The 25,120-nt window shown below is 39.7% G+C and overlaps 2 protein-coding genes across 2 annotated transcripts in view; one reads left to right on the forward strand and one right to left on the reverse strand.

The window, feature by feature from the left end:
* The window catches only part of RBIS (ribosomal biogenesis factor), an 872,964-nt gene that overhangs the window by 59,875 nt on the left and 787,969 nt on the right, over window positions 1-25,120 (forward strand). The gene's annotated exons all lie outside the window — the stretch shown is intronic.
* ATP6V0D2 (ATPase H+ transporting V0 subunit d2) overlaps window positions 17,975-25,120 on the reverse strand; it is a 56,549-nt gene continuing 49,403 nt past the window's right edge. The window contains exons 6-8 of the mRNA XM_050801234.1: window positions 21,906-22,082; window positions 20,655-20,729; window positions 17,975-19,389 (exon numbers count right to left, since the gene is read on the reverse strand). Of these exons, the coding sequence (XP_050657191.1) occupies window positions 19,228-19,389; window positions 20,655-20,729; window positions 21,906-22,082 (414 nt within the window). The 3' untranslated portion in view covers window positions 17,975-19,227. The remainder of the gene's footprint in view (window positions 19,390-20,654; window positions 20,730-21,905; window positions 22,083-25,120) is intronic.

Consider the following 25,120-nt stretch of genomic DNA (forward strand, 5'->3'; position numbering starts at 1 on the left):
GAGAACGATATGATGCATGCACAAGCTTCAATAGCTGATTTGACCAAGTGGAAGAAAGGGTATCAGTGACTGAAGATCAAATCAATGAACTAAGGTGAGAAGAGAAATTTAGAGAAAAAAGAGTAAAAAGAAATGAACAAAACCTCCAAGAAATATGGGACTATGTGAAGAGACCAAATCTATGTTTGATTGGTGTACTTGAAAGTGACAGAAAGAAAGGAACCAAGCTGGAAAACACTCTTCAGGATATTATCCAGGAGAACTTCCCTAACATAGCAAGGTAGGCCAACATTCAAATTCAGGAAATACAGAGAATGCCACAAAGATGCTCCTCGAGAAGAGCAACCTCAAGACACATAATTGTCAGATTCGTCAAGGTTGAAATGAAGGAAAAAATCTTAAGGGCAGCCAGAGAGAAAGATCAGGTTACCCACAAAGGGAAGCCCATCAGACTAACAGCAGATCTCTTGGCAGAAACTCTGCAAGCCGGAAGAGAGTGGGGGTCAATATTCAACATTCTTAAAAAAATAATTTTCAACCCAGAATTTCATATCCAGCCAAACTAAGCTTCACAAGTGAAGGAGAAATAAAATCCTTTACAGACAAGCAAATGCTGAGAGATTTTGTCACCACCAGGCCTGCCTTACAAGAGCTCCTGGAGGAAGCAGTAAACATGGAAAGGAACAACCTGTACCAGCCACTGCAAAAACATGCCAAATTGTGAAGACCGTCAATGCTATGAAGAAACTGCATCAACTAATGGACAAAATAAGCAGCTGACATAATAAGGACAGAATCAAATTCACACATAACAATATTAACCTTAAATGTAAATGGGCTAAATGCCCCAATTAAATTGGATAAAGAGTCAAGACCCATCAGTGTGCTGTATTCAGGAGACCCATCTCACGTGCAGAGAGACATATAGGCTCAAAATAAAGGGCTGGAGGAAGATCTACCAAGCAAATGGAAAGTAAAAAAAAGCAGGGGTTGCAATCCTAGTCTCTGATAAAACAGACTTTAAACCAAGAAAGATCAAAAGAGACAAAGAAGGCCATTTCATAATGGTGAAGGGATCAATTCAACAAGAAGAGCTAACTATCCTAAATACATATGCACCCAATACTGGTGCACCCAGATTCATAAAACAAGTCCTTAGAGACCTACAAAGATATTTAGACTCCCAAACAATAACAATGGAAGACTTTAACACCCCACTGTCAATATTAGACAGATCAACAAGATAGAAAGTTAACAAGGATATCCAGGACTTGAACTCAGCTCTGCACCAAGCAGACCTAATAGATGTCTACAGAATTCTCTACCCCAAATCAACAGAATATACATTCTTCTCAGCACCACATCACACTTATTCCAAAATTGACCACATACTTGTAAGTAAAGCACTCCTCAGCAAATGTAAAGGAACAGAAATCACAATAAACTGTCTCTCAGACCACAGTGCAATCAAATTAGAACACGGGATGGAAGAACTCACTTAAAACCGCAGAACTATATGGAAACTGAACAACCTGTTCCTGAATGACTACTGAGTACATAACAAAATGAAGGCAGAAATAAAGATGCTCTTTGAAATCAATGAGAACAAAGACACAACACACTAGAATTTAAACAGTGTGTAGAGGGAAATTTATAGCACTAAATGCCCACAAAAGAAAGCAAGAAAGATCTAAAATCAACACCCTAACATCACAATTAAAAGAACTAGAGAAACAAGTGCAACCATATTCAAAAACTAGCAGAAGCCAAGAAATAACTAAGATCAGAGCAGAACTGAGAGAATTAGAGACACAAAAAACCCTTCAAAAAATCAATGAATCCAGGAGCTGTTTTTTTGAAAAGATCAACAAAATTGATACACCGCTAGCAAGACTGATAAAGAAGAAAAGAGAGAAGAATCAAATAGATGCAACAAAAAATGATAAAAGGGATATCACCACTGATCCCACATAAATACAAACGACCATCAGAGAATACTATAAACACCTCTATGCAAACAAATTAGAAAATTTAGAAGAAATGGAAAAATTCCTGGATACATACACCTGCCCAAGACTAAACCAGGAAGAAGTTGAATCTCTGAATAGACCAATAACAGGCTCTGAAATTGAGGCAATAATTAATAGCCTACCAACCAAAAAAAGTCCAGGATCAGACAGATTCAGAGCCTAACTCTACCAGAGGTACAAAGAGGAGCAGCCGAACTCTACCAGAGATACAAAGAAGAGCAGGTATCATTCCTTCTGAAACTATTCCAATCAATAGAAAAAGAAGGAATACTCCCTAACTCATTTTATGGGGCCAGCATCATCCTGATACCAAAATCTGGCAGAGACACAACAAAAAAAGAGAATTTTAGACCGATATCCCTGATGAACATCTGTGAAAATCCTCAATAAAATACTGGTAAACCGAATCCAGCAGCACATCAAAAAGCTTATCCACCATCATCAAGTTGGCTTCATCCCTGGGGTTTGATGCTGGTTCAACATATGCAAATTAATAAATGTAATCCATCACATAAACAGAATCAATGACAAAAAACACATGATTATCTCAATAGATGCAGAAAAGGCCTTTGACAAAATTCAACAGCCCTTCATGCTAAAAACTCTCACTAAACTAGGTATTGATGGAACATATCTCAAAATAATAAGAGCTATTTATGACAAACCCACAGCCTATATCATACTGAATGGGCAAAAACTGGAAGCATTCCCTTTGAAAACTGGCACAAGACAGGGATGCCCTCTCTTACCACTCCTATTCAACATAGTGTTGGAAGTTCTGGCTAGGGCAATCAGGCAAGAGAAAGAAATAAAGGGTATTCAATTAGGAAAAGAGGAAGTCAAATTGTCCCTGTTTGCAGATGACATGATTGTATATTTAGAAAACCCCATCGTCTCAGTCCAAAATATCCTTAAGCTAATAAGCAACTTCAGCAAAGTCTCAGGATACAAAATCAATGTGCAAAAATCACAAGCATTCCTATATACCAATAACAGACAGAGATCCAAATCATGAGTGAACTCCCATTCACAATTGCTACAGAGAGAATAACAAACCTAGGAATCCAACTTAAAAGGATGTGAAGGACCTCTTCAAGGAGAACTAGAAACCACTGCTCAATGAAATAAAAGAGGACACAAAAAGATGGAAGAACATTCCATACTCATGGTTAGGAAGAATCAATATTGTGAAAATGGCCATTCTGCCCAAGGTAATTTATAGATTCAATGCCATCCCCATCAAGCTACCTATGACTTTCTTCACAGAATTGGAAAAAACTACTTTAAAGTTCGTATGGAACCAAAAAAGAGCCTGCATTGCCAAGACAATCCTAAGCAAAAAGAACAAAGCTGGAGACATCACACTACCTGACTTCAAACTATACTACAAGGCTACAGTAATTCAAACAGCATGGTACTGGTACCAAAACAGAGAGATAGACCAATGGAACAGAACAGAGGCCTCAGAAATAACAACGTCTAGAAAATCTAGAAGAAATGGAAAAATTCCTGGACACATACACCCGCCTGTGAAAGAAGATCTACCAAGCAAATGGAAAGTAAAAAAAAAGTTACATAGGTATACATGTGCCATGTATATCTCCATCCCTTTATTTTGAGCCTATGTGTGTTTCTGCACATGAGATGGGTTTCCCGAATACAGCACACTGATGGGTCTTGACTCTTTATCCAATTTGTCAGTCTGTGTCTTTTAATTGGGGCGTTTAGCCCATTTACATTTAAGGTTAATATTGTTATGTGTGAATTTGATCCTGTCATTATGATGTTAGCTGGTTATTTTGCCTATTAGTTGATGCAGTTTCTTCATAGCATTGACGGTCTTTACACATACACATCTACAACCATCTGATCTTTGACAAACCTGACAAAAGCAAGAAATGGGGAAAGGATTCCCTATTTAATAAATGGTGTGGAAAACGGGCTAGCCACATGTAGACAGCTGAAACTGGATCCCTTCCTTACACCTTATACAAAAATTAATTCAAGATGGATTAAAGGCTTAAATGTTAGACGTGAAACCACAGAAACCCTAGAAGAAAACCTAGGCAATACTATTCAGGACATAGGCATGGGCAAGGACTTCATGACTAAAACACCATAACCAATGACGACAAAGCCAAAATAGACAAATGGGATCTAATTAAACTAACAAGCTTCTGCACAGCAAAAGAAACTACCATCAGAGTGAACAGGCAACCCAGAGAATGGGAGAAAATTTTTGCAACTACCCATCTTACAAAGGGCTAATATCCAGAATCTACAAAGAACTTAAACAAATTTATAAGAAAAAAAACCCAATCAAAAAGTGGGCAAAGGATATGAACAGACACTTCTCAAAAGAAGACATTTATGCAGCCAACAAACACATGAAAAAATGCTCATCATCACTGGTCATCAGAGAAATGCAAATCAAAACCACAATGAGATACCATCTCATACCAGTTAGAATGGCGATCATTAGAAAGTCAGGAAACAACAGATGCTGGAAAGGATGTGGAGAAATAGGAACACTTTTACACTGTTGGTGGGAGTTTAAAGTAGTTCAACCATTGTGAAAGATAGTGTGGTTATTCCTCAAGGATCTAGAACCAGAAATACCATTTGACCCAGCGATCCCATTATTGGGTATCTACCCAAGGAATTATAAATCATGCTACCATATGGACACATGCACATATATGTTTATTGAGGCACTATTCACAATAGCAAAAACTTGGAACCAATCCAAATGTCCATCAGTGATAGACTGGATTAAGAAAATGTAGCACATATACACCATGGAATACTATGCAGCCATAAAAAAGGCTGAATTCTTGTCCTTTGCAGGGACATGGATGCAGCTGGCAACCGTCATTCCGAGCAAACTCTCACAAGGACAGAATACCAAACACTGCGTGTCTTCACTCCTAGGTGGGAACTGAACAATGAGAACACTTGGACACAGGGTGGGGAACATCACACTCTGGGACCTGTTGTGGGGTGGGGGAAATGGGGAGGGATAGCATTAGGAGAAATATCTAATGTAAATGATGAGTTAATGGGTGCTGCAAACCAACATGGCATATGTATACCTATGTAACAAACCTGCACATTGTGCACATGTACCCTAAAACTTAGAGTACAATTAAAAAAAGAAAAGAAAAATTAATGCAAGGTTTTTTTTTTTTAAAGATAACGAAGACATGGTATTCACTTTCCAGATGCATTCAATACAGTGACTGGGATAGTCACACATGCAAGTCATTCTAATGCCAGTCTGTCTGAAGGTGGTATGAATAGAACATTTATTGAGCACTTTGTACTAAGCTGTGTACTGCCTGTGCATTTAAACATATTAATATATTAAACATAGCAATTATATTTAACATATTAAACATACTATATAATTTCAATCCTATAGAAATTTCAAGGAATAGTTGCAATTATCCCACTTTCATAGATGTGGAAACTGAATCTTAAAAGTTCAGTAACGTGCCTCAGGCCACAAAGTTCTGGAAATTAAAATGGATTCAAATTCCTCTAACTCTTCTCTTAGACTTGTTTTCTTTTCTGGTCTAGCCAGTTCCTTCCCTCCCTCGCTTGCTTCCTTCCTTCCTTCCTTCCTTCCTTCCTTCCTTCCTTCCTTCCTTCCTTCCTTCCTTCCTTCCTTCCTTCCTCTCTTTCTTTCTCTCTTTCTTATCTTTTTTTCATAGTCTCCCTCTGTTGCCCAGGCTGTGATCTCGGCTCACTGCAACCTTTGACTCTGGGGTTCAAGAGAATCTCATGACTCAGCCTGCCGACTAACTGGGATTACAGGCACGCTCTATTATGCCTGGCTAATTATTATTATTATTATCACTTTTAGACATAGCCTCACCCTGCCACCCAGGTTGGACTGCAGTGGCGTGATCTCAACTCACTGCAAACTCCTTCTCCTGGGTTCAAGCGATTCTCCTGCCTCAGCCTCCTGGGTAGCTGGGATTACAGGCACGAGTCACCACATATTTTTAGTAGAGATGGGATTTCACCATGTTGGCCAGGCTTGTCTCGAACTCCTGACCCCAAGTGATCTGCCCACTTGGGTCTCCCAAAGTGCTGGGGTTACAGGTGTTAGCCACCGCACCGGGGCCCCAGTTGATTTCTGAAAGTTGATTTTATTTGTTTCATCCTCAAAAAGAGTCAAAGCATTTATTTCTAAGACCCTCATCAGCCGGGCACTGCCTAGCAGAGTAAAGGGGATCCGTTTTGAAGGGTGGAACAAGAATAGATTAAGAGGGGAAGATCTACTTGGAGGTTGGAAACCTTTTCATTATCCCAAAGAATGAATATGGAGAATGGAGTTCGCCTCTGAATTTGGCATTTTGACCTTTTAAACTCTCATGCCCATGTATTACCAAAGCAACTAATAGTCTTTGAGGTAGCCCTGTTTTAAAATATTTCTCAGCACTTTGGGAGGCCGAGACGGGCGGATCACGAGGTCAGGAGATCGAGACCATCTTGGCTAATACGGTGAAACCCCGTCTCTACTAAAAAAATACAAAAAAAACTAGCCGGGCGAGGTGGCGGGCGCCTGTGGTCCCAGCTACTCAGGAGGCTGAGGCAGGAGAATGGCGTGAACCCGGGAGGCGGAGCTTGCAGTGAGCTGAAATCCGGCCACTGCACTCCAGCCTGGGCGAAAGAGGGAGACTTCGTCTCAAAAAAAAAAAAAAAAAAAAAAAAAAATATTTCTCCATGACTATGAAGTTGGTTCTAGTCAAAGGACTTAAGCACAGATCAAAAGAGCTACAAATAATCACCAGTATGTGTAAAATAACTTTATCTTTTCGGACTTTCCTTAACCTAGGCCAGTATTTCATAGATCTTCCTAACTGTATACATATTACAGTATTAGGATTATTGAACTGGTTTAACCAGGAGGTGTCTCCTTGAAGCACTTCTATTTTGGAATGATGCGTTTAAGAAACTTTTGACAAGATTAGATTTATTGTTTACATGTCTAGGAGGAGCAAGTGTTACTGAGGAAACAATGCCAGTCCACAGTGAATGCATTTTCACCATTCTTCACCTCAAAAGAAAATTGCACAACTACAGAGGTTTCATAAAACTCTGTGCATTCACGTGGCTTTTGGTCTGTGTTTAGACATGGTTTGTTTCTTAATCTTAACCTATTCCTGAAAAAGTCCATTGTGAAATGTCCGTCCCCACATCCCCAAGGTTTCTGCATTTAAGTAAAAATCATTGTTTGAACAGACATGGAAATTGTTTGAACAGATGCCTAAATGCTACCTAATAATCAGAAAAGCATATTATGCTTATGTTATAAATATGAAATTCCTAAAACAATTTTTTTCAGACGATCTTATTGTTCTAGCTGAATAGTATCCCATCTGAGAAGCTTTCTGTTCTTAATAGGATGAATGATTTGTGGCATGGTGCCTGGTGTACAGACACTAGGTTCAGTCAAATGTCGGGGACTTTGGAATTACCTTAAATGCCATTTGCAGTTGTTTGAAATCATTTCTATTCTTCTCCTTTTTCTTATTTTATTTGTCTTTTTTTCCTTAATACGTCCATTAATTTTTATCACTGAGATGGAATATTCTAGGCTTCTGCTTTTTTCTTGCCTTCAACCCTTTGAAGGAGAAATAAGATAATTAGTTGAATAAACAAACAGTACATGGCAGAGTAAATCTCCCTTGATAATTCAGTGTAATTTTTCCTCCTTTAATGCACCCCAGACTAGAGGAAATTAACCAGTCTTTTAGGTATTCTAGGTTTCTGTGAATTTCAAGATAGATATTAAGTATTTGAACAGAAAGGCAAATTGGATTGAGAATCATTGCGCATTTGTTTTAGCAATTAGGGGACACCATGGAGCAATCTGTGAATTTACCTGTTACTAGGGTTTGCCCCTCGTAGACACCTGTATTTGTAGACTATGAGAAGTAGGCTCTATTTAGTTAAGGGGTATATTTCTGTGAACTGGCTTGCCTACTGTCTGGTGATGCTGTGCCCAATGTTATGCAGGCAAAGAATGGCACTCTGGCTGCTCCCACTCTCAGTGGATGCTGTGCTTGGTGCAGATCCTTGTTTGTTGCAAGGATCAGGTGTGGGTGCTGATGCAGTACTTGCCCCAGCTATACATTTATTCATCCAAAAAATATGTTGGATGCCTACTATGTGCTGAATATTGCAGTATGCTCCAGCGATTCATCAGTGAAGGGACAGCAGGGGTCCTTTCTAAAGTGTTGCTCTGTGTTTTCTGAGTGAGGCAGTGACATCTTTTCAAATTAAGTGTCTTCGCCGTTTCCATTTCTGGGCACTAAAATGTCTGCCTTCAGTGAAAATCTATGAATCCATTGGCCTAATTATGTTTTGACATTTCTTTCTGTAATTTGAATCAGAATTTACAGGTAGAAGAATTTGTTCATTTATTCACTAAACAATTATATATTTAGTACTGCCATATGTGCCTGACCCTATGCCGAGCATTGAGTAAACAGCAGCGATCAAAAAGATAAGTTCCTTACTTTCACAGTGTGTATTTGGATGGGAAGACCAACATTGCAAAACAAAGAAACAGATACATTTATGATTACAAATTGTGATAAGAATTATGAGCTTAAAAAACAGGGTGCTTCGCTGGGAGTGGTAGCTCATGCTTGCAATCCCAACATTTTAAGAGGCTGAGGCAGGAAGATTGCTTGAGGACAGGAGTTTTAGACACCCCAAGCAACATAGTGAGATCCCATCTCCAAAAAGAAAAAAGAATAGCTAAGTGTGGTGGTATGCACCTCTAGTCTCACTACAGGTACATACCTGATGGGGAGGCTGAGGCAGGAGAGCCACTTGAGCCCAGGAGTTTGGGGCTGCAGTGAGCTAAGATCATGCCCCTGGACTCCAACCTGGGTGACAGAGTGAGACTCTGCCTCTAAAACCAAGCAATCAAACAGGGAGCTTTGAGAGAGAATAATATAAGGAACCTCCTTGTGCTTGGAAGATCTCTTTTAGGAGGTGATATGAGATATTGTCATGTACTGGTGATTTGCACAATTCTAAAGTTATGGGAGGTGGTCACTGGCGTTGGGCAACCTGGCAATGTGGTGACATTGAAACCTGAAGGGAAGAAAGAGCCAGCCATGTGACAATCCATTGGGAAAAGTCTCTATGTAGAGAGAACATGTATGATGGCCTCAAAATGCACATCAAAACTAGGTGTATCGGCAACCTCAAAAAAGGCCAGTGAGAATAGGTTAGCAGACAGCAAGAAGCCAACAGGAGAAGAGAATGGAAAGGTAGGCAAAGACCTGACCATTATGGGCCTTGTAAGTCACGGTAAAGTTTTTGAGTTTGCTTCAAATCTAATGAGATACAATGGAGAGTCTTAATAAGAGGGTGACATGGTCTTAGGTTTTTAAAGCTCTCTCAGTTGTAGAAGGAGTAATAGGTTGAAAGAGACAGAATAGAGACAAGTTAGAGGTTTATAGCCCTAATCAAAACAAAAGATGATAAGGATTAGGTTTAGGAGATGGGTTAAAGGAATATAATTGGGAGAATTTATTGATGGGTTGCAGATGATAGGTGAGAAAGATTAAGATCTCATAATATAACTTCATTACTGACATTTTAAATTTAAAATCTTAATAAACCAAAGCTTTAATAACTAGCGTTTTAAATAATTTTAAGGTTGAACAATGACAGAATTACTTGCAAATAGAAGTCTCAAATTACACTGAGCATAACATAATCTGGTACTCAGTAAATAAGCAAATATATATTTAACAAATAACTTGGTAAAGTAAGTAGAATTTTGCCTCTTCTAACAACTTATGAAAGTAAATTAACACTACATTATTTTTATCGTATTTACTGATTTCTCAAATATTAGTGAAATAATAAATATTAAGACTGAAAAGGTTTACCTGAAGTGCCTTGGCAGACAGTCACTGGCAAACCCAGAACATTTTTGTTGCTGTTGTACAGAAGGGACTCTTTCTGCTGGGCTGGGTAGTTGGTGAGATGGGAGCCTGAGCCGCTGCTGCTGCTCCCTTTGTCACTACCTGGGGAAAGACAGACAGACAGTTCTTCATGACATTTTTGAAGCCCTGGGTACAGTTCCATGAGCTCTTCAACTTTCCAATGATGCGATGTGATATATTTACCTTTTGTATTTTAAACTAGTGTGATAGGATTTCTGTCATTTTTTGACAGAATGTATTCTGAGCAAGCAAGGATCTTAGTCTCAAACTAGAGGCTGTAACTTAAGGAGAAGGGGAAAAATGAAGCTAACATTAAGAATCAGGACCCTTGACATCTAATTTTGACTCTTCTACTCTTAGGTTTTCTGACTTTAGTTTTCTTATTTGGAAAACTAGTATCCATTCTAGCCCTGAAATTTCTATATTTCTAAGGACCTGTTTTATGTCTGTATTTTAGAATCTTACTTAAATCACACATCCTTTTTTTTTTTTGTCTCTGTAGGAAAGATAGAGCTGTAAGGAAATAAAGATGTGTTTCTTAGAAGGCTAAATTGAATAAGAAAACCAAGGAGTATTCATCTTAATGTACTAAAGTTGTCAGCTCAAGATATGATCATAAAAGTAGATTGATTTACTGTAGAAAAATTAATGGGTCATACATGTATGTAAATTTATTTATGGAGATATTATGTTGACATTTAGCTTGAATTTTTTTTGTAAGATAAAGACCTAGCTATCGATAACATAGAGAATGCTAATCTCTTAGCAACATACAAAACGAATTGTGCTGACCAGGTGGTTTGAGGTCCATAAAAGGTATCATAAAAATATAAAAATGGACTCTCATAGTATTGGCTTGTATCTCTTTGGAGAAACCATGGGTTATACATCTGTTCTCTGGCTTGGTTAAAACTGTTTCCTTTATTTTCCACATCACTGAGTGCATACAAAATGATAACAGAGGCTGGGTTCAGTGGCCCACACCTGTAATCCTAGCACTTTGGGAGGCCAAGGCAGGAGGATTGTTTGAGGCCAGGATCTCAAGACAAACAAAGCAAGACCCTCTCTCTACCAGCAATTATATATATATAAATTAGCCAAGCATGGTGCACCTGTAGTCCTAGCTACTGAGGAGGCTGAGGTGGGAGGATTATTTGAGCCCAGAAGTTCAAGGCTGCAGTGAGCTATGATCACACCATTACACTCAAGCCTGGGGGACAAAGTGAAACTCTGTCTCTAAAATCAACCAATCAATAAATAAATCAATCAATATTAAATAAAAATTAAAAAATAAAATGATAACAGGTGTATGCTTCCCTTTGGAAGAGAAGACTGATGTTGGGCCAAGAATACTGGAAGCCACAGACATCCTGAGACTGTGAGAATGAACGTTTGTACAGCCCTGTAATTCACACGAGGTGCATGTGTGCTTTGACATACTGGCTGAGAAACTCTGGCTTAAAAACGTAAAGGTGACATAGATGTTCCCATAAATTTTTTTGTTTTTTTTCCAAATGAATGCTCAAAAACTCCCTTCCTGGCCAGGCACGGTGGCTCACGTTTGTAATCCCAACACTTTGGGAGGTCGAGGTGGGTGGATCACGAGGTCAGGAGTTTGAGACCAGCCTGGCCAATGTAGTGAAACCCCGTCTCTACTAAAAATACAAAAATACAAAAATTAGCTGGTGGACATCTGTAATCGCGGCTACTCAGGAGGCTGAGGCAGGAGAATCGCTTGAACACGGGAGGTGGAGGTTGCAGCGAGCCGAGATTGCGTCACTACACTCCAGCCTAGGCAACAGGGTGAGACTCCATTTCAAAAAACAAACAAACAAACAAACAAAACCTCCCTTCCTTAAATTCTGGCCTTAGATTTGCGTCAGTTGGCAGTGTCATTTAGTCCCTAAAACTTAATATAACAGGGGTGCTAGCCCTTTTATAAGCCTGTAAAGAAATACTCTTGCTCTACATAAACTTTATACAATAAGCAGACTACTTCGTAATTCCTATTTAATAAAAAGGGAGCTTTTCCCTTGTGTCTGCAACAACCACATTAACAGAATGCCTAAGATGAGGGATCACTCTCTATTAAGTATAGCTGTGCAGGTGGGGGTGGGTCCTTTGGCTGTCCAGCAAAAGCTGCCATACTGCCTTCTCTTGGTCTGTGAGAGGTTAAATGCTTTGCTTCCACAGTGTCTGTGAGTTTAAAGCTAGCATTTGTTTTCTTATTCTGAGTCTATTCTTTATAAATTTAGTGTTTACAATAGTTAAAATTGGTAAAATACATAGGGAAAACCTAAAGAACTTAGGTGGGAAAATGTTCAAGCATTAGCTTGATCTGAAAAGAATGTGCTTCTCATTCATATGCTTTTACTTCGTTTTCCTCAGGTAAAGTTATCTCTCAAAGCAGGCTACTCTCATGGCTCCAACCCAGAGTGAATTTTCAAAACAGTCCTACTCCCTGTTGAGGTTTCTTCTGCATTGACTGTTGATTTTGGCTTTATTTATTTATTTTTTTTACAGAGGCGTTCCATTTCTCTTTGCTGCTGCCTTCCCATATTTTAAAATTACTCCTGTCTTGAGTCAATTTATGTTTTCCATGTGGCTTTGGAGGGGTGAGCAGTGTGCCCAGCTGTTTTTGATTTATACACACTCATTCTCTCCACAGTCTTGCCTGAAAATGGCCTCATCAATGCAGGAGAGCAGAGGCTACTTCCTGAACATAAAGATACATGCTTCCCCCTGGGAAATATACTGATTTAAATTTCCACCTGCTCTTCCGGGATTTATAGTATTTACTGAGGAGGTTATGTGTCTGTCCTGCTCACTATTTACTCTTCCACTTGGCTTACTTTTATTTGACTTTAAGCAATAAAAGTTGACTAAAAAGATAGAAATGATTCATTTCTAGGTGACACGAGGAAATGTGAGAGTGCAATTTCCTTCCATTTCACCAAAGGTAAAGGCTTAAAAGTAGTTTTTTTTTTTTCCATTTGATCATTCAGTCCTGGAGTGTGCTTCAAGAAACATCAGCTGTTCAGCATTTACTTTTATTTTACTTTATTTTTTATTTTCCTACAACATGGTCACTGCACAATTAAAAAAAAAAAACTCACAAATTTTCACCTACTGTTCTTGCAAAAACCAGTAGCATTGGGTAATGCATTTAATGAATAAGAACATTAATAGTTTTAAGAAGTAGAATATGGATGCTTTGGAGTATAATTTCAATTCGTTATGTAAGCAAACTACTTGTGACCTTGGTCTCTTCACCTTCTCCGTGATTGACATGATTGACTTGGTTAGGCAGGTAGGGAGCCCTTCTCCAGCTAAGAGGTTGCCTCCATCCTGAAGCTACTTGCTCAGCACAACAGGATGTCCTTCTAAGAGATGGGAAAAGTATGTGTGTACGTATACTTTATTTTTCAAATTAAAATTATTTTCCATTTATTGCTTTCTAACCTGTCATTTCTTCCATTCCCCAACTTATGCAATGGAGATGTCTATCCTGGACTCTATAGAGGTCTATATCTAGATTGCTCATGAATGGATTTTAGAGCATCCATAGCCCTTTCATGCATTATGCAAAAATTTTGGGAGGATGTGCAAATGTCTATTATTCTGAAGAAACATATCCATGGATTGAAGTCATTGTTAACGACTTATTAAATTCTATAAATAAAATAATCTTGATGTTTCATGGAGTTATATCCAGTATAAGACACAGTTAAACTATGAAGTGTTAATTCCCTATGACATAATTTATGTTTGTTTATTTATTTGCATATCTGGATCCTACAGAACTTCCTTATGATCCACCTACTGAAAAGCATTGGGGCTCTGAAGGATTTATTCAACATATGCAACTGTCATTATACAACCATGGTGAATCCTTGTGTACAAATACATGATCTAGACACTGGGATCTGGGATTTTGGTCACCCACCCATCCAAGCTGATCTTAATAAATATATTACTGAATTTTTAAAAATCGAATAATGAAGATATTAAATCTGAATTCTGTTTGTTTTTTATTTTCAAAATAATCTTTTAATTTTTTAAAATTCCTGATGTTGTAGAAATAACCGGAAATATATTGGTATCCACTCTTACATTTATATGAAAAACAAAATTTAAAACTCAAGTTGAAATAAACCCAAAATGTGAAACAGTGAGCATCTTACACAATGAAATGTACATCTCAGCATTAACAACTAAGTAGCTAAATAGATGCTTTAATTTTTTAAAACCTACAAAAGTAGGATCAGAAAATGTATAAATTATTTAAAATCTAGAATTGCTATTTGCTTAAAAGATAAAGGTAATAATGACATTCACCACTGAAGAGCTTGACTCAGTGTCAGCGAATCTGGTGCTGCCATCTGACCATCGATAAGAGATCCATCCCACTAGCAAGTATCACCAGTCTCAGGGATACCAGGAGTCTGCTATTGCCGTAGAGCTACCGATGTAGGTTTATATTTTGTCAGTAAGCCTAGCTTTTGAATGGCGTTTGTGGATCTAGTTAGAATGGTAATTCTCAGGGGACAATTCCTTTCTAATGTATTGATACTCACAATGGTCTCTATGTGCATCTTCTTTACTTATTCTGCTTTCATTCCAAAGATAACTCTAACCTGGCCTTGCTTACATAAGAAGCCAGATGTCATCCATGTTGAGTAGGGCTGTGATGAGTTGGATTTCAATTACTGACCAAATGTTCAGTAAGTGGTGGAAGTTGAAAACTGCAGCACAGCTGACTGAGGAGAAAGGGGGAGTCAGTGGAAAAGCCGTATGGAATAATGAAGATGCTGGAGAGAGGGATTACTTAGGTAAAGTAGTTTGGGCATTATTCAAGTTTCCACGTCCTGTGTTTGTGCATGTATAAAACTTACACATCTTATGACTATGCAGTCATCCAAGATGACATCAAAACTCTTGGGCTCAGCTATTGTGAGACATAAGGGATGAAATCACTGAGAATAATGCCATCTGATAATGCCACATATATTCCTCAGCAATTCTTACTCAGTATATATAGTGTATATAAGTACTAGTGATTCCATTTGCTGAAGTGAAGAGAAAATGACTCAAAGTGAATAAAATGAATCATATAACAGGGAGAATTTTGTCTGCTTCTGAGAGTAACTAAGACAAAACAGAATGAAACTGTAATTGCATCTTTCCTGTGTCTTGTCTGTGAGATCTAAGAGATCTAAGTGGTAGACTTAAAAATTACTATTAATGAAGTGCCTCAGATCTGATTATCACCAAGACTTTCTTCTCTCTACAATTTGTTTTGTTATTTGAGTTGGAGTCTTGCTCTGTCGCCAGGCTGGAGTGCAGTGGTACGATCTCGGCTCACTGCAACCTCCACCTCCTGGGTTCAAGCGGTTCTCCTGCCTCAACGCCTGAGCAGCTGGGATTACAGGTGTGTGCCACCACGCCTGGCTAATTTTTGTATTTTTAGTAGAAATGGGATTTCGCCATGTTGGCCAGGCTGATCTCAAATTCCTGACCTCAAGTGATCTGCCCACCTCAGCCTCCCAAAGTTCTGGGAGTACAGGAGTGAGCCAGGCCTATAAATATTTCTTTTAGCCTCCCAATGCCCTGTTACACTGTTGCCATGCTGTGGAGGGGATGGGGGGCCCTCCAGGGTGCTTAATGGAATTCTGTCATTGTTCAGTAATACTTAGCTTCTGGGCCAAACTCAAATTCACTATCCCCACCAGCCCTCAGTCAGTGTTCCTTTTTCCTAAAGCATCTAAACAACCAAAATGACTGCATTTCTTCTGAAATGTTCTCCAAATGTCCTGAGAATTGCAGCTGCTACATTTGTATCCCATAGAGCAACACAATTCTGCAACTGCAAAATCTCATTAGAGGACTAGCAAATTCTGCCCTCAGATAGGCTGATAGAGGACCTGGGAACCTCTGAGAGCAATGGATGGGAGCAGAAGGCTGGAGACCCTCAGAATACAGACAGGACTGGCTGCAGACCACCAAGAATTCTGCCTAGAGTTTAATTGGAATATAATGTTCTGACACTAACTGCAGCAGATAGAGGAGGAATTTGAGGGACTGATGAAATGTTCAGGAGGAGAGTAGAGAAGGGATGGTGAAGTGCCTCAGCTTCAGTCACTTAGAACAAGATTTTTTTTTTTTTTTTGAGACGGAGTCTTGCTGTGTGGCCCGGGCTGGACTGTAGTGGTCCAATCTTGACTTACTGCAACCTCCGCCTCTCAGGCTCAAACAATCCTCCCACCTCAGCCTCCCGAGTAGGTGGGACTACAGACATGTATCACCACATCTGGCTAATTTTTGTGTTTTTAGCAGAGACGGGGTTTTACCATGTTGGCCAGGATGGTCTCAAATGCCCGACCTCAAGTGATTTACTTGCCTTGGCCTCCCGAAATCCTGGGATTACAGGTGTGAGCCACTGCACCCTGCTCAAGAAATTAGTTTTTGCTTCACTGTTTTCCGTGTTCCATATATAGTACCTGAACTTTTGGGCCTCATTTTATAAGATGTTTTTCAAAGGTTCATGTTTTCCATTGCAGCCCAGTTTCCTGAGGCATGATGAAGCAGTCAGATCCCCGCTCAGCCACTGAAAAGCTGTGAAACTTCAAGGTAAATTCTTCAAATCGCAACATATATATCCTTATCCATGCCAGGGGCACACTTTCTACTTGCCCCAAGGGATTAGGGAAGTTCCTTTCTTCTATATTCACATAACGGTTGGACTCTTGGGTAGCTGAGGAAGGGGTTAGAAGGATTGGAATCTTCTGTTTATATCCAGGAAAACAGAATTTAACTTCAGCCTACAGCCTTGTGGCACATTAAGGGCCCTACCCATACCACAGAGAGGTGGGGTGGGAAGGGGATAGTCTGAGAATCACCTTGGAGTCTTTCTTCAAGCTACCCCTTTCCCATCAGTGTCTTTTCTCCCAACCTTTAAGGGAGCCCTAAGCCTTAAATCCATCATCAAAAACCACAAGTTAAAATGAACAACAGGGGTGTCTCTGGGTCCAAGTCCCCCACCGTGAAGGACAGCATCCTGAGCAAGGCGGGGAAGATGCTTTCCAGACCAGGGGCCTTACTTGGTCAGTGGCTGCTTTGGTTCCAGCTGAGGGGTCTGCACTGGAGTCCTCCAGGGGGATACCATCAGGACCCCAGTGTGGGTTGGGCCTCCTGCATAGATGTGAGGCGGGGCACTTGGCTTTCTTCCTGGTTCTATGAGCCACTACTTTACTGTATGCTTAAAAGTTCCATTGGCTGGGTGTGGTGGCTGTATTCCTAGCACTTTGGGAAGTTGAGGTGGGAGGAATGCCTGAGCCCAGGAGTTTGAGATCAGCCTGGGCAACATGTAGAGACACTATCTCTACCTTAAAAAAGAAAAAGAATTAGCCAGTTGTGGTCGCACACACCTCTAGTTCCAGCTACTTGGGAGGCTGAGAAGCAGGAGGATCACTTGAACCTGCGAGGTTGAGGCTCCAGTGAGCTGTGATCCCACCCCTGCATTCCAGCCTGGGTGATGGAGCAAGATCCTGTTTCAACAACAACAAAAAGGTTCCTATCACTAAAATTACTAAAATATTTAACTAAAAAAGCTGGATTTTTGCAGAAAATTTGATTTACTCCTTGTTCTATGCATCTAATTCTAGATATCAATATTTGTATACTCTCTGTAAATATTCTGATTTGAAGAATTTTCAAATATATATGGGTTTATTTTTTAAAACATAGCAAATGTAGATTTTACATTTAGGAATATCTTTTATATTTAAAGGAAGGACTTGAGCAGTGCTGTGTTGCCTTTGTTTTCCTGGTAGCTCTATGCACCATTGCTACTGAGATTTTAATAGAGAATCCATACCCTGCAAACTGAACTTGCGGTTTTTGAATGAGTAAACTACAATTAAGGAGGTCATTTTCTTCTCATGTAAAGAAGGAAGAAACCACAAGAAAGAGAGATATACCTTTTATTTAGAGAAAGGTGTGAAAAGCAAATTTATTAACAAATTGAACACTGCTTGCATCTAGAAGATAGAATTTGGAGTTGTGTTGCTTTCTCAAGCTGATTGGATCAAAGTATATTAGAAAAACAAAATAAGGGGCCAGGTGCGGTGGCTGAACAAGGGGCCTGTAATCCCAGCACTTTGGGAGGCCGAGTAGGGTGGATCATGACGTCAGGAGTTCAAGATCAGCCTGACCAAGATGGTGAAACCCCAGCTCTACTAAAAATACAAAAAATTAGCCAGGTGTGGTGGTGGGCACCTGTAATCCCAGCTACTTGGGAGGCTTAGGCAGAGAATTGCTTGAATCCAGGAGGCAGAGGTTGCAGTGAGCCGAGATTGTGCCACTGCACTCCAACCTGGGCGACAGAGCGAAACTCTGTCTCAAAAAAAAAAAAAAAAAAAAAAAAAAGCAAAACAAACAAACAACACATTTTCCAACAAATGTGAACCATGTTGGCTACATACAGCTTTGGATTTCTGTGAATCTAGGCAAGGAACAGACAGTTAAAATGTCAATGAAGCCCAGCACAGTGGCTCACGCATATAATCCCAACACTTTGGGAGGCCAAGGGGGATTGTGGATCCCTTGAGCCCAGCAATTCGACACTAGCCTGGGTAATATGTAGAAACCCTGTCTCTACAAAAAATACAAAAATTAGCTTTGTGTGGTGGTGTGCACTTGTAGTCCCAGCTACTTGGGAGGCTGAGAAGTGGGAGGATCACTTGAGCCTGGGAAGTGGAGGCTGCAGTGAGCTGTGATCACACCACTGCACTGTAGCCTAGGTGACAGACTGAGACCTTGTCTAGAAAAAAATTTAAAAGAGAAAAAGCAAAGGAGACATTCAGTATTTGGACCTGTAGCGAAGCATGGAAAAGCATGAATAAAATACTTTTATTAGGTCCAATTTTTAACATGATCAAACAAGAATAAGAAAAATACCATAGGGTTAATTAAAATTAACCTGTAAGACCCAGTGAAGAATGAGACAGACATGTGGAAACAAGATCTAATGCCACTGAGAGTAAGGAAATGCTTTGTTTCAGGGCTGGCTTACTGTGTTTCCATGGATTTGCAGCTCAAGAAGATATAGTGTGGCTTACTTTTGTGTAGTCTAGATAATACAACATAATTTCTTTTATTTTCTTCAATAACTTCCTTTCAACATTTATAATTTTCTGCATTTGAGAACTTCACTTGGGTTATAAAATTGGAATGTAACTGTTGATTTTAGTTCGATGCCTCTGTGAAATACATTCTGCTATCCACACAATATTTCTCATTTCCTGTTCCTTCAGCTTTACATATGCATAAAACACACCGTAGTGGAACTGTCTGTTGAATGCCAGCACATTCATTTGTACCTGAGGAAAGAAAAAAAGTAACACAGATCATCAACTTATTTGGAACATTATGAAATAATATTAAGCTGCTGACTGGCTTGTACATTTGCAGTGCTTATTTGTGTTTAAATAAGCAATCTCTAAATTGGGCCTAATAGAGGAGTATGGTGACAACTCAGAAAGTTCTAAATGGAGAGTGTCACTCTGCAGATAAATGTAGACAATGGAAGTTATTAAAGTAGAATCACAAGAAAAGCTCCAAATTGAAATAGGATAACTTTTACACTGTTGGTGGGAGTGTAAATTAGTTTAACCATTGTGGAACATAGTGTGGCAATTCTTCAAGGATCTAGAACCAACACCACCATTTGACCCAGCAATCCCATTACTGGGTATATACCAAAAGGATTATAAATCATTCTATTATAAAGATACATGTGCACATGTTTATTGCGGTACTGTTCCTAATAGCAAAGACTTGGAACCAACCCAAATGCCCATCAATGATAGACAAGATAAAGAAAATGTGGCACATATACACAGTGGAATACTATGCAGCCATAAAAAATGATGAGCTCATGTCTTTTGCAGGGACATGAATGAAGCTGGAAACCATCATTCTCAGCACACTAACACAGGAACAGAAAACCAAACACCACACGTTCTCACTCATAAGTGGGAGTTGAACAATGAGAACATATGAGCACAGGGAGGGGAACATCACACACTGGGGCCTGTTGGTGGCGGGGGCAGGGGGGAGCATAGGGGAGGGATAGCATTAGGAGAAATACCTAATGTAGATGAGGGGTCGAGGGGTGCAGCAAACCACCATGGCACATGTATACCTATGTAACAAACCTGCACGTTGTGCACATGTATCCCAGAACTTAAAGTATAATAATTTTTTTTAAAAAAAGAAACATTATCTCGTATGATTAACCAAAATTTTACACTAAAATTTGTAGCATTTGTAATAACGTTCTTCAGCAAATTCCATGAGGAATGGAATGTACTTCCATTAATTCCTGCAGTTTTTAAGTAAACTCTTTTAGAAGGGGGAAAAAAAAGAAAAAAGAAAAGCTCCAAACTTTAGCAGCACTGCTAGCATGAAGATTCCTAGGTGTGTGTGTAACTTTGTAGTAATAATACAGTAATACTGCTTATCAGGCTATGAATGTGCCTAATCAATTGATATGATCAGTTGTAAAAAGAAAATCCAAAGTAAGAAAATATATAAAATCCACAGTAAAAGAAAAATAAGCTAATAGCATTTTCACTTATCATACCTCATGCTCGTAAAACACGTCCTCCAATGTCTTTCCCCCACTGCCACCTACAGCTTCAAATAAAGGTTTGTATACCTTAAAAACAAAAATGTTAATTTTAAATACATTTTCATTTCTTATAAATGTATGTAAGTATATTTTTCCTAGCATTATAGAAATTGCACACATATTTAAGAAAAAAAACTATACCAGGAGGACTGAAGGTTTTTTTTTATAGGATTTTGGCCTCCCAAAGAAACAACAAAAAATCCAAATAACAAGAGTGAGGATGAAATTCTAGCCTACTGGCTTGTTTAGGGCTACAAGGCAATTCAACTCTCAGTATACAGTGTTTGAACTCATTTTCTCACTCAGGGTCTTGGGGCTAGCTAGGTACATTATAGAAGCTCAGTGAATGCTCATGATTTGATCGGTATGGGCTCACAGGTTCTTTGAGATGAAAATTGATAAAATTCACATGCGATTTCCAGTGTGGAAGGGGTCAAATGTGGGAGAAATTCAAATTTTCATATTGTGCTAAAGAGTCTCACGCAATTACTTATGAGATGTCACAAAGTTTATGCATTTGCTGACTTTCATCTTTCCTGGAGTGCTTCAGAACCCCACAGGAAAAGATGAGTGTCATTCTAGCCCTGGAAAAGTTACCTGGAGGTTATGTAACTCTGTGCAAGTCAGAGGGAATGGAAGCTGAGCCGACGCGTACAACCTTAAGCTGAGGTGTTTTAGGTGCTCCAAGAGCAACTGGATGCTGGAGTGGGGGAAGGACACAAGCAGCTGTCTTTCCTCTCCTGATTTCTGGCCACTCAGCAAGGTGAGTGGAAAAACTAATACATCCATATCCTTCCTTGCAGTCCACCTAGACGTTCTGTGCCTAACCTGGTTTTCTTAGTGGGTACCTGAAAGGGCTGCTGGATCAGACTATTTTACATAACGTTGATATGAGCTCACATTTCCAGAACACTCCACCAGTCTCCTGGGGGAACTTGCTTTATCAAACACTTCAAAAGGAGTGCTCAGATGACCATTCCCCAGAGATTTAAACAAGTACTTGCTTGGCAGGAACCTTAAAAATTAGCAGCTTGGGCTAAAAACTTAACGTGTCCCTTGCTGAAGCTTGCTTCAGCACTGCTTGCTACCTTACAAATGTTATTACTTCTTTTGAGTGTAAGTGGACATTTGATGTGTGAGCTTCTAAAGCACATGGAAATGAATTAACACAAGGGACTTAGGGAAGCCAGGGTCATCACATACTCCGTAATGATCTGCTACGTTCTTCATCTGGTCAAAGTCTTCTGCTTGAGCCAACAGCCGCAACCCCTCAGGATAGAGCTTGCCGAAGGTTGGATAGAGGGTCTCCCGGTCTTCTTTGCTCAATTCAGTACCAAAGGAGTTAAGAGTGATGATAAAAGCACGTCTGTCGGCCTCAAACTGAATTTGCAAGACAAAAACCAGTAAAATCTAATAAACTGCTAAATGCTATAAACAGACTCTTAACTACACAAATTCATTTCTGAAATGATTTGCTTTCCTTTCTGGATCTATGTCTAATTATACTCCAGACATGTGTTATTAGTGTTCCCCTAGTCTTTTCTTGTAATGGAGTAACTCTGCTTGCCAGAGAAGGATCACACAGCAGCAATGATGACCTATGACTCCTGAAACCCCAGTAAGCTTTATTTCCCGGGCACCCTGCAATGAATTCCTCACGTGTCTCTGTCACATTAGGCCACCAGCGTCGCAAGTGTCTCTTCTATAAAAAGGAGAATAATACCTATTTCTTAGGGTTCATTCAGGTACAGAACCAGGTAATATAAGTGGAAGTGCTTAGAATGATATTTGGAACAAAAAGTGCATGCCATACATGTTAATATCGCTTCCTAGTTGTCAATGTCAGCATAACTTTTTACATAATGAAATTTTGTGCTACCTACCATTTGTTTATACTTTCATGCCTTTGGTTTTCTTTGTTAGTGTCCTAGGTGAGGTATCAATAAATCTAAGACTAGCTAAGAACTATGTGGGGTGGGACAAGTAATGTTTCTCTCAAGAAGTTTTCTTCTTTGTAAGATGCTGGAGTGTGGCTAACGATCTTCAAGATAGGTCAACACATACTCACAGCCTGTCTTCTCTGTGCTGAACTAGGCACCTGGGCTCCCATCCCTCCATCATTCCTATTTCATCTGACCCCTCAAGTCTTTCTTGAAATTTCATTTATATTCCTTTGAGCTCCATGTTTCTACTGTCTCTTGGTTCTCCTCCTATCGACTCTGGCCATTCCATCTCAGTCTCTCCTTCAGGGACTCCTCCTCTGCCTACTGTGGGGGCTTGCCATGGTTTCCTTGGGCTAAGCAGCAATTCTCTAGGTACTGCAAATGTCCAGTACTTACCACTTCATTTTGAAATCTGTGCCTGTGTTTCTCCCCACTTCATTGTTCTTTTTTTTTTTCTTTCTTTTGAGATTGGGTCTCACTCTCTCATCCAGGCTGGAGTGCAGTGGTGGGGTCAGGAGTCACTGCAACCTCAACCTCCCAGGGCTCAGGTGATCCTCCCACTTCAGCCTCCCAAGTGGCAGGGACTACAGGCATGTGACACCATGCCTGGCTAATTTTTCTTGTAGAGATGGGATTTTGCCATAATGCCCAGGCTGGTCATGAACTCCTAGGCTCAAGAAATCCTCCCTCCTGGGCCTTCTAAGTGTTAGGATTACAGGCATGAGCCACCATGCCCAGCCTTTTGTTCCTTTTTTAATAGCCAGTGCCTGACACATAAGAAAGTCTTAAGTACTTACTGAATCCAACAGAGTGATGTGTGATCCCCTAATACTTTGAAAATTCTCCAACATTCTCCATAATGTTGCTATTCAAAGCAATATTTTGTGGCTCAGTAGCTTTGACGTCACCTGGAAGCTTGTTAGAAGTGCAGAGTCTCAGGCCACAGTCCAGCCCTACTCAACCAGAATCTGCATTTTCATAGGATTCCCAGGCTATCCGTATGCACATGAAAGCTGAAAAGAATTGCTGTGCTATCCTCTAATCAGCTTTTGACTGGTTAACCGATAACAAAACCCAACTTGCAACAGATTTCACCGGAACTGTTATGTAAGAACAGGTGTTTTCTATCAGGAGAGTGAGAGTTAGTTCCATCTGATCCTTTTGATTGCTCTCACGGAGATTATGGGTGAGCTGAAAAGTAGGGAGTGGCTTTATTTGGAAGCAAAGGCAGCTGTCTCTGGCTACTGAATATAACCAGTCCTGTCAGTAATTTTAGACCTTCTAGGGATAAGAGAAGAAGTGCAAGAGGAAGATTTCATGGCAATAAGAAAACTTCAGACAAAAATTAGGGCAGCAAGAGCAACAATGGAGGTAATTGTCCCAGATGTTCTTTAATGTGCTCTCTGATTCTAAAATGTTATGATCTTATAAGAGAATTAGGGCAAGGTAGGCAGCATTGCAGACATGCAAACAGCAGAGGCCAGGTTGGAGGAGGGAGCTGCAGGAAGTAAAACAGGATGTTTTGGAGGAATTGTCATCGCTCAATCATTGGAAAAGCAATTGGAGAAGTGGGAAGGACAGATAGCTGGGGAGAGAATATGAATACAAGAAGAAAGGACTTTGTCTGATACAGGTTATCAGAGCCCCCCATCTTCTCACTACCTTCTTGTCCTTGTTACCACTTCTTCCCTTAGCCTACCACACATGTGCTCTCTTCCATAACTCTGCATGCCGAAATCCTCCCTGCATTCGCGTCCCATCAATTGTCATCTTTTTCATAAGAAGTCCTTCCATTTCTTCTCTAATTGGATATGATTCCCTTTGAACCCTGATTACATTCCATTTTCCTTTTATCATAACTGACTATGTATCTACCTTGCTTTTCTAGTCTAGAGGCTCTTTTGGGTGTGTATATTATCCTCTTAGGGAAAAAAACCCATCATTTTAGAATTGGAAAAGGACTGTTCTTTGACCATCCCCAAGCAGAGTTTGACACGCATTTGATTAGAGGAGACCGAATGGTCTGGTGTAGTGTGACTTAGCTCCTGTTTCTTGCAGAGAGTTGGCATGCTGTGTGGTATGGTGTATGTTGGTAGTCCTGTACCTTTCCTTTTACTCTTCCCTATAAAAACATACTCATGTTAAAACTAGACCTTATTTTTTGTTGTTATTGCAAGAGATAGCAATATACTGTTGGGAAGAAGGGCACACCTGGCAGGAGGCAGTAGGCGGAGGTGTCAGTGGCAATGGAAAAGAGTAAAGTGAACTGGAATGGAGCCCAGCCTTATCAGCATACACTGACCAGTAGAGATTAAACAAACATATTTTATGCTTGTTTTTCACTGCCCTATTAACTATAAGATTGAAGAGTAGGAGTAAAAGGCAAATATTATACTACAGTGCATTTGCCTTGAACATAAGTCAATTTCTTTTTTTTTCATATGAAGTTATAATCTTGTAATTAGGTCAGATTTT

Source organism: Macaca thibetana, chromosome 8, assembly GCF_024542745.1.
Source record: "Macaca thibetana thibetana isolate TM-01 chromosome 8, ASM2454274v1, whole genome shotgun sequence".
Lineage (NCBI taxonomy): Eukaryota > Metazoa > Chordata > Mammalia > Primates > Cercopithecidae > Macaca > Macaca thibetana.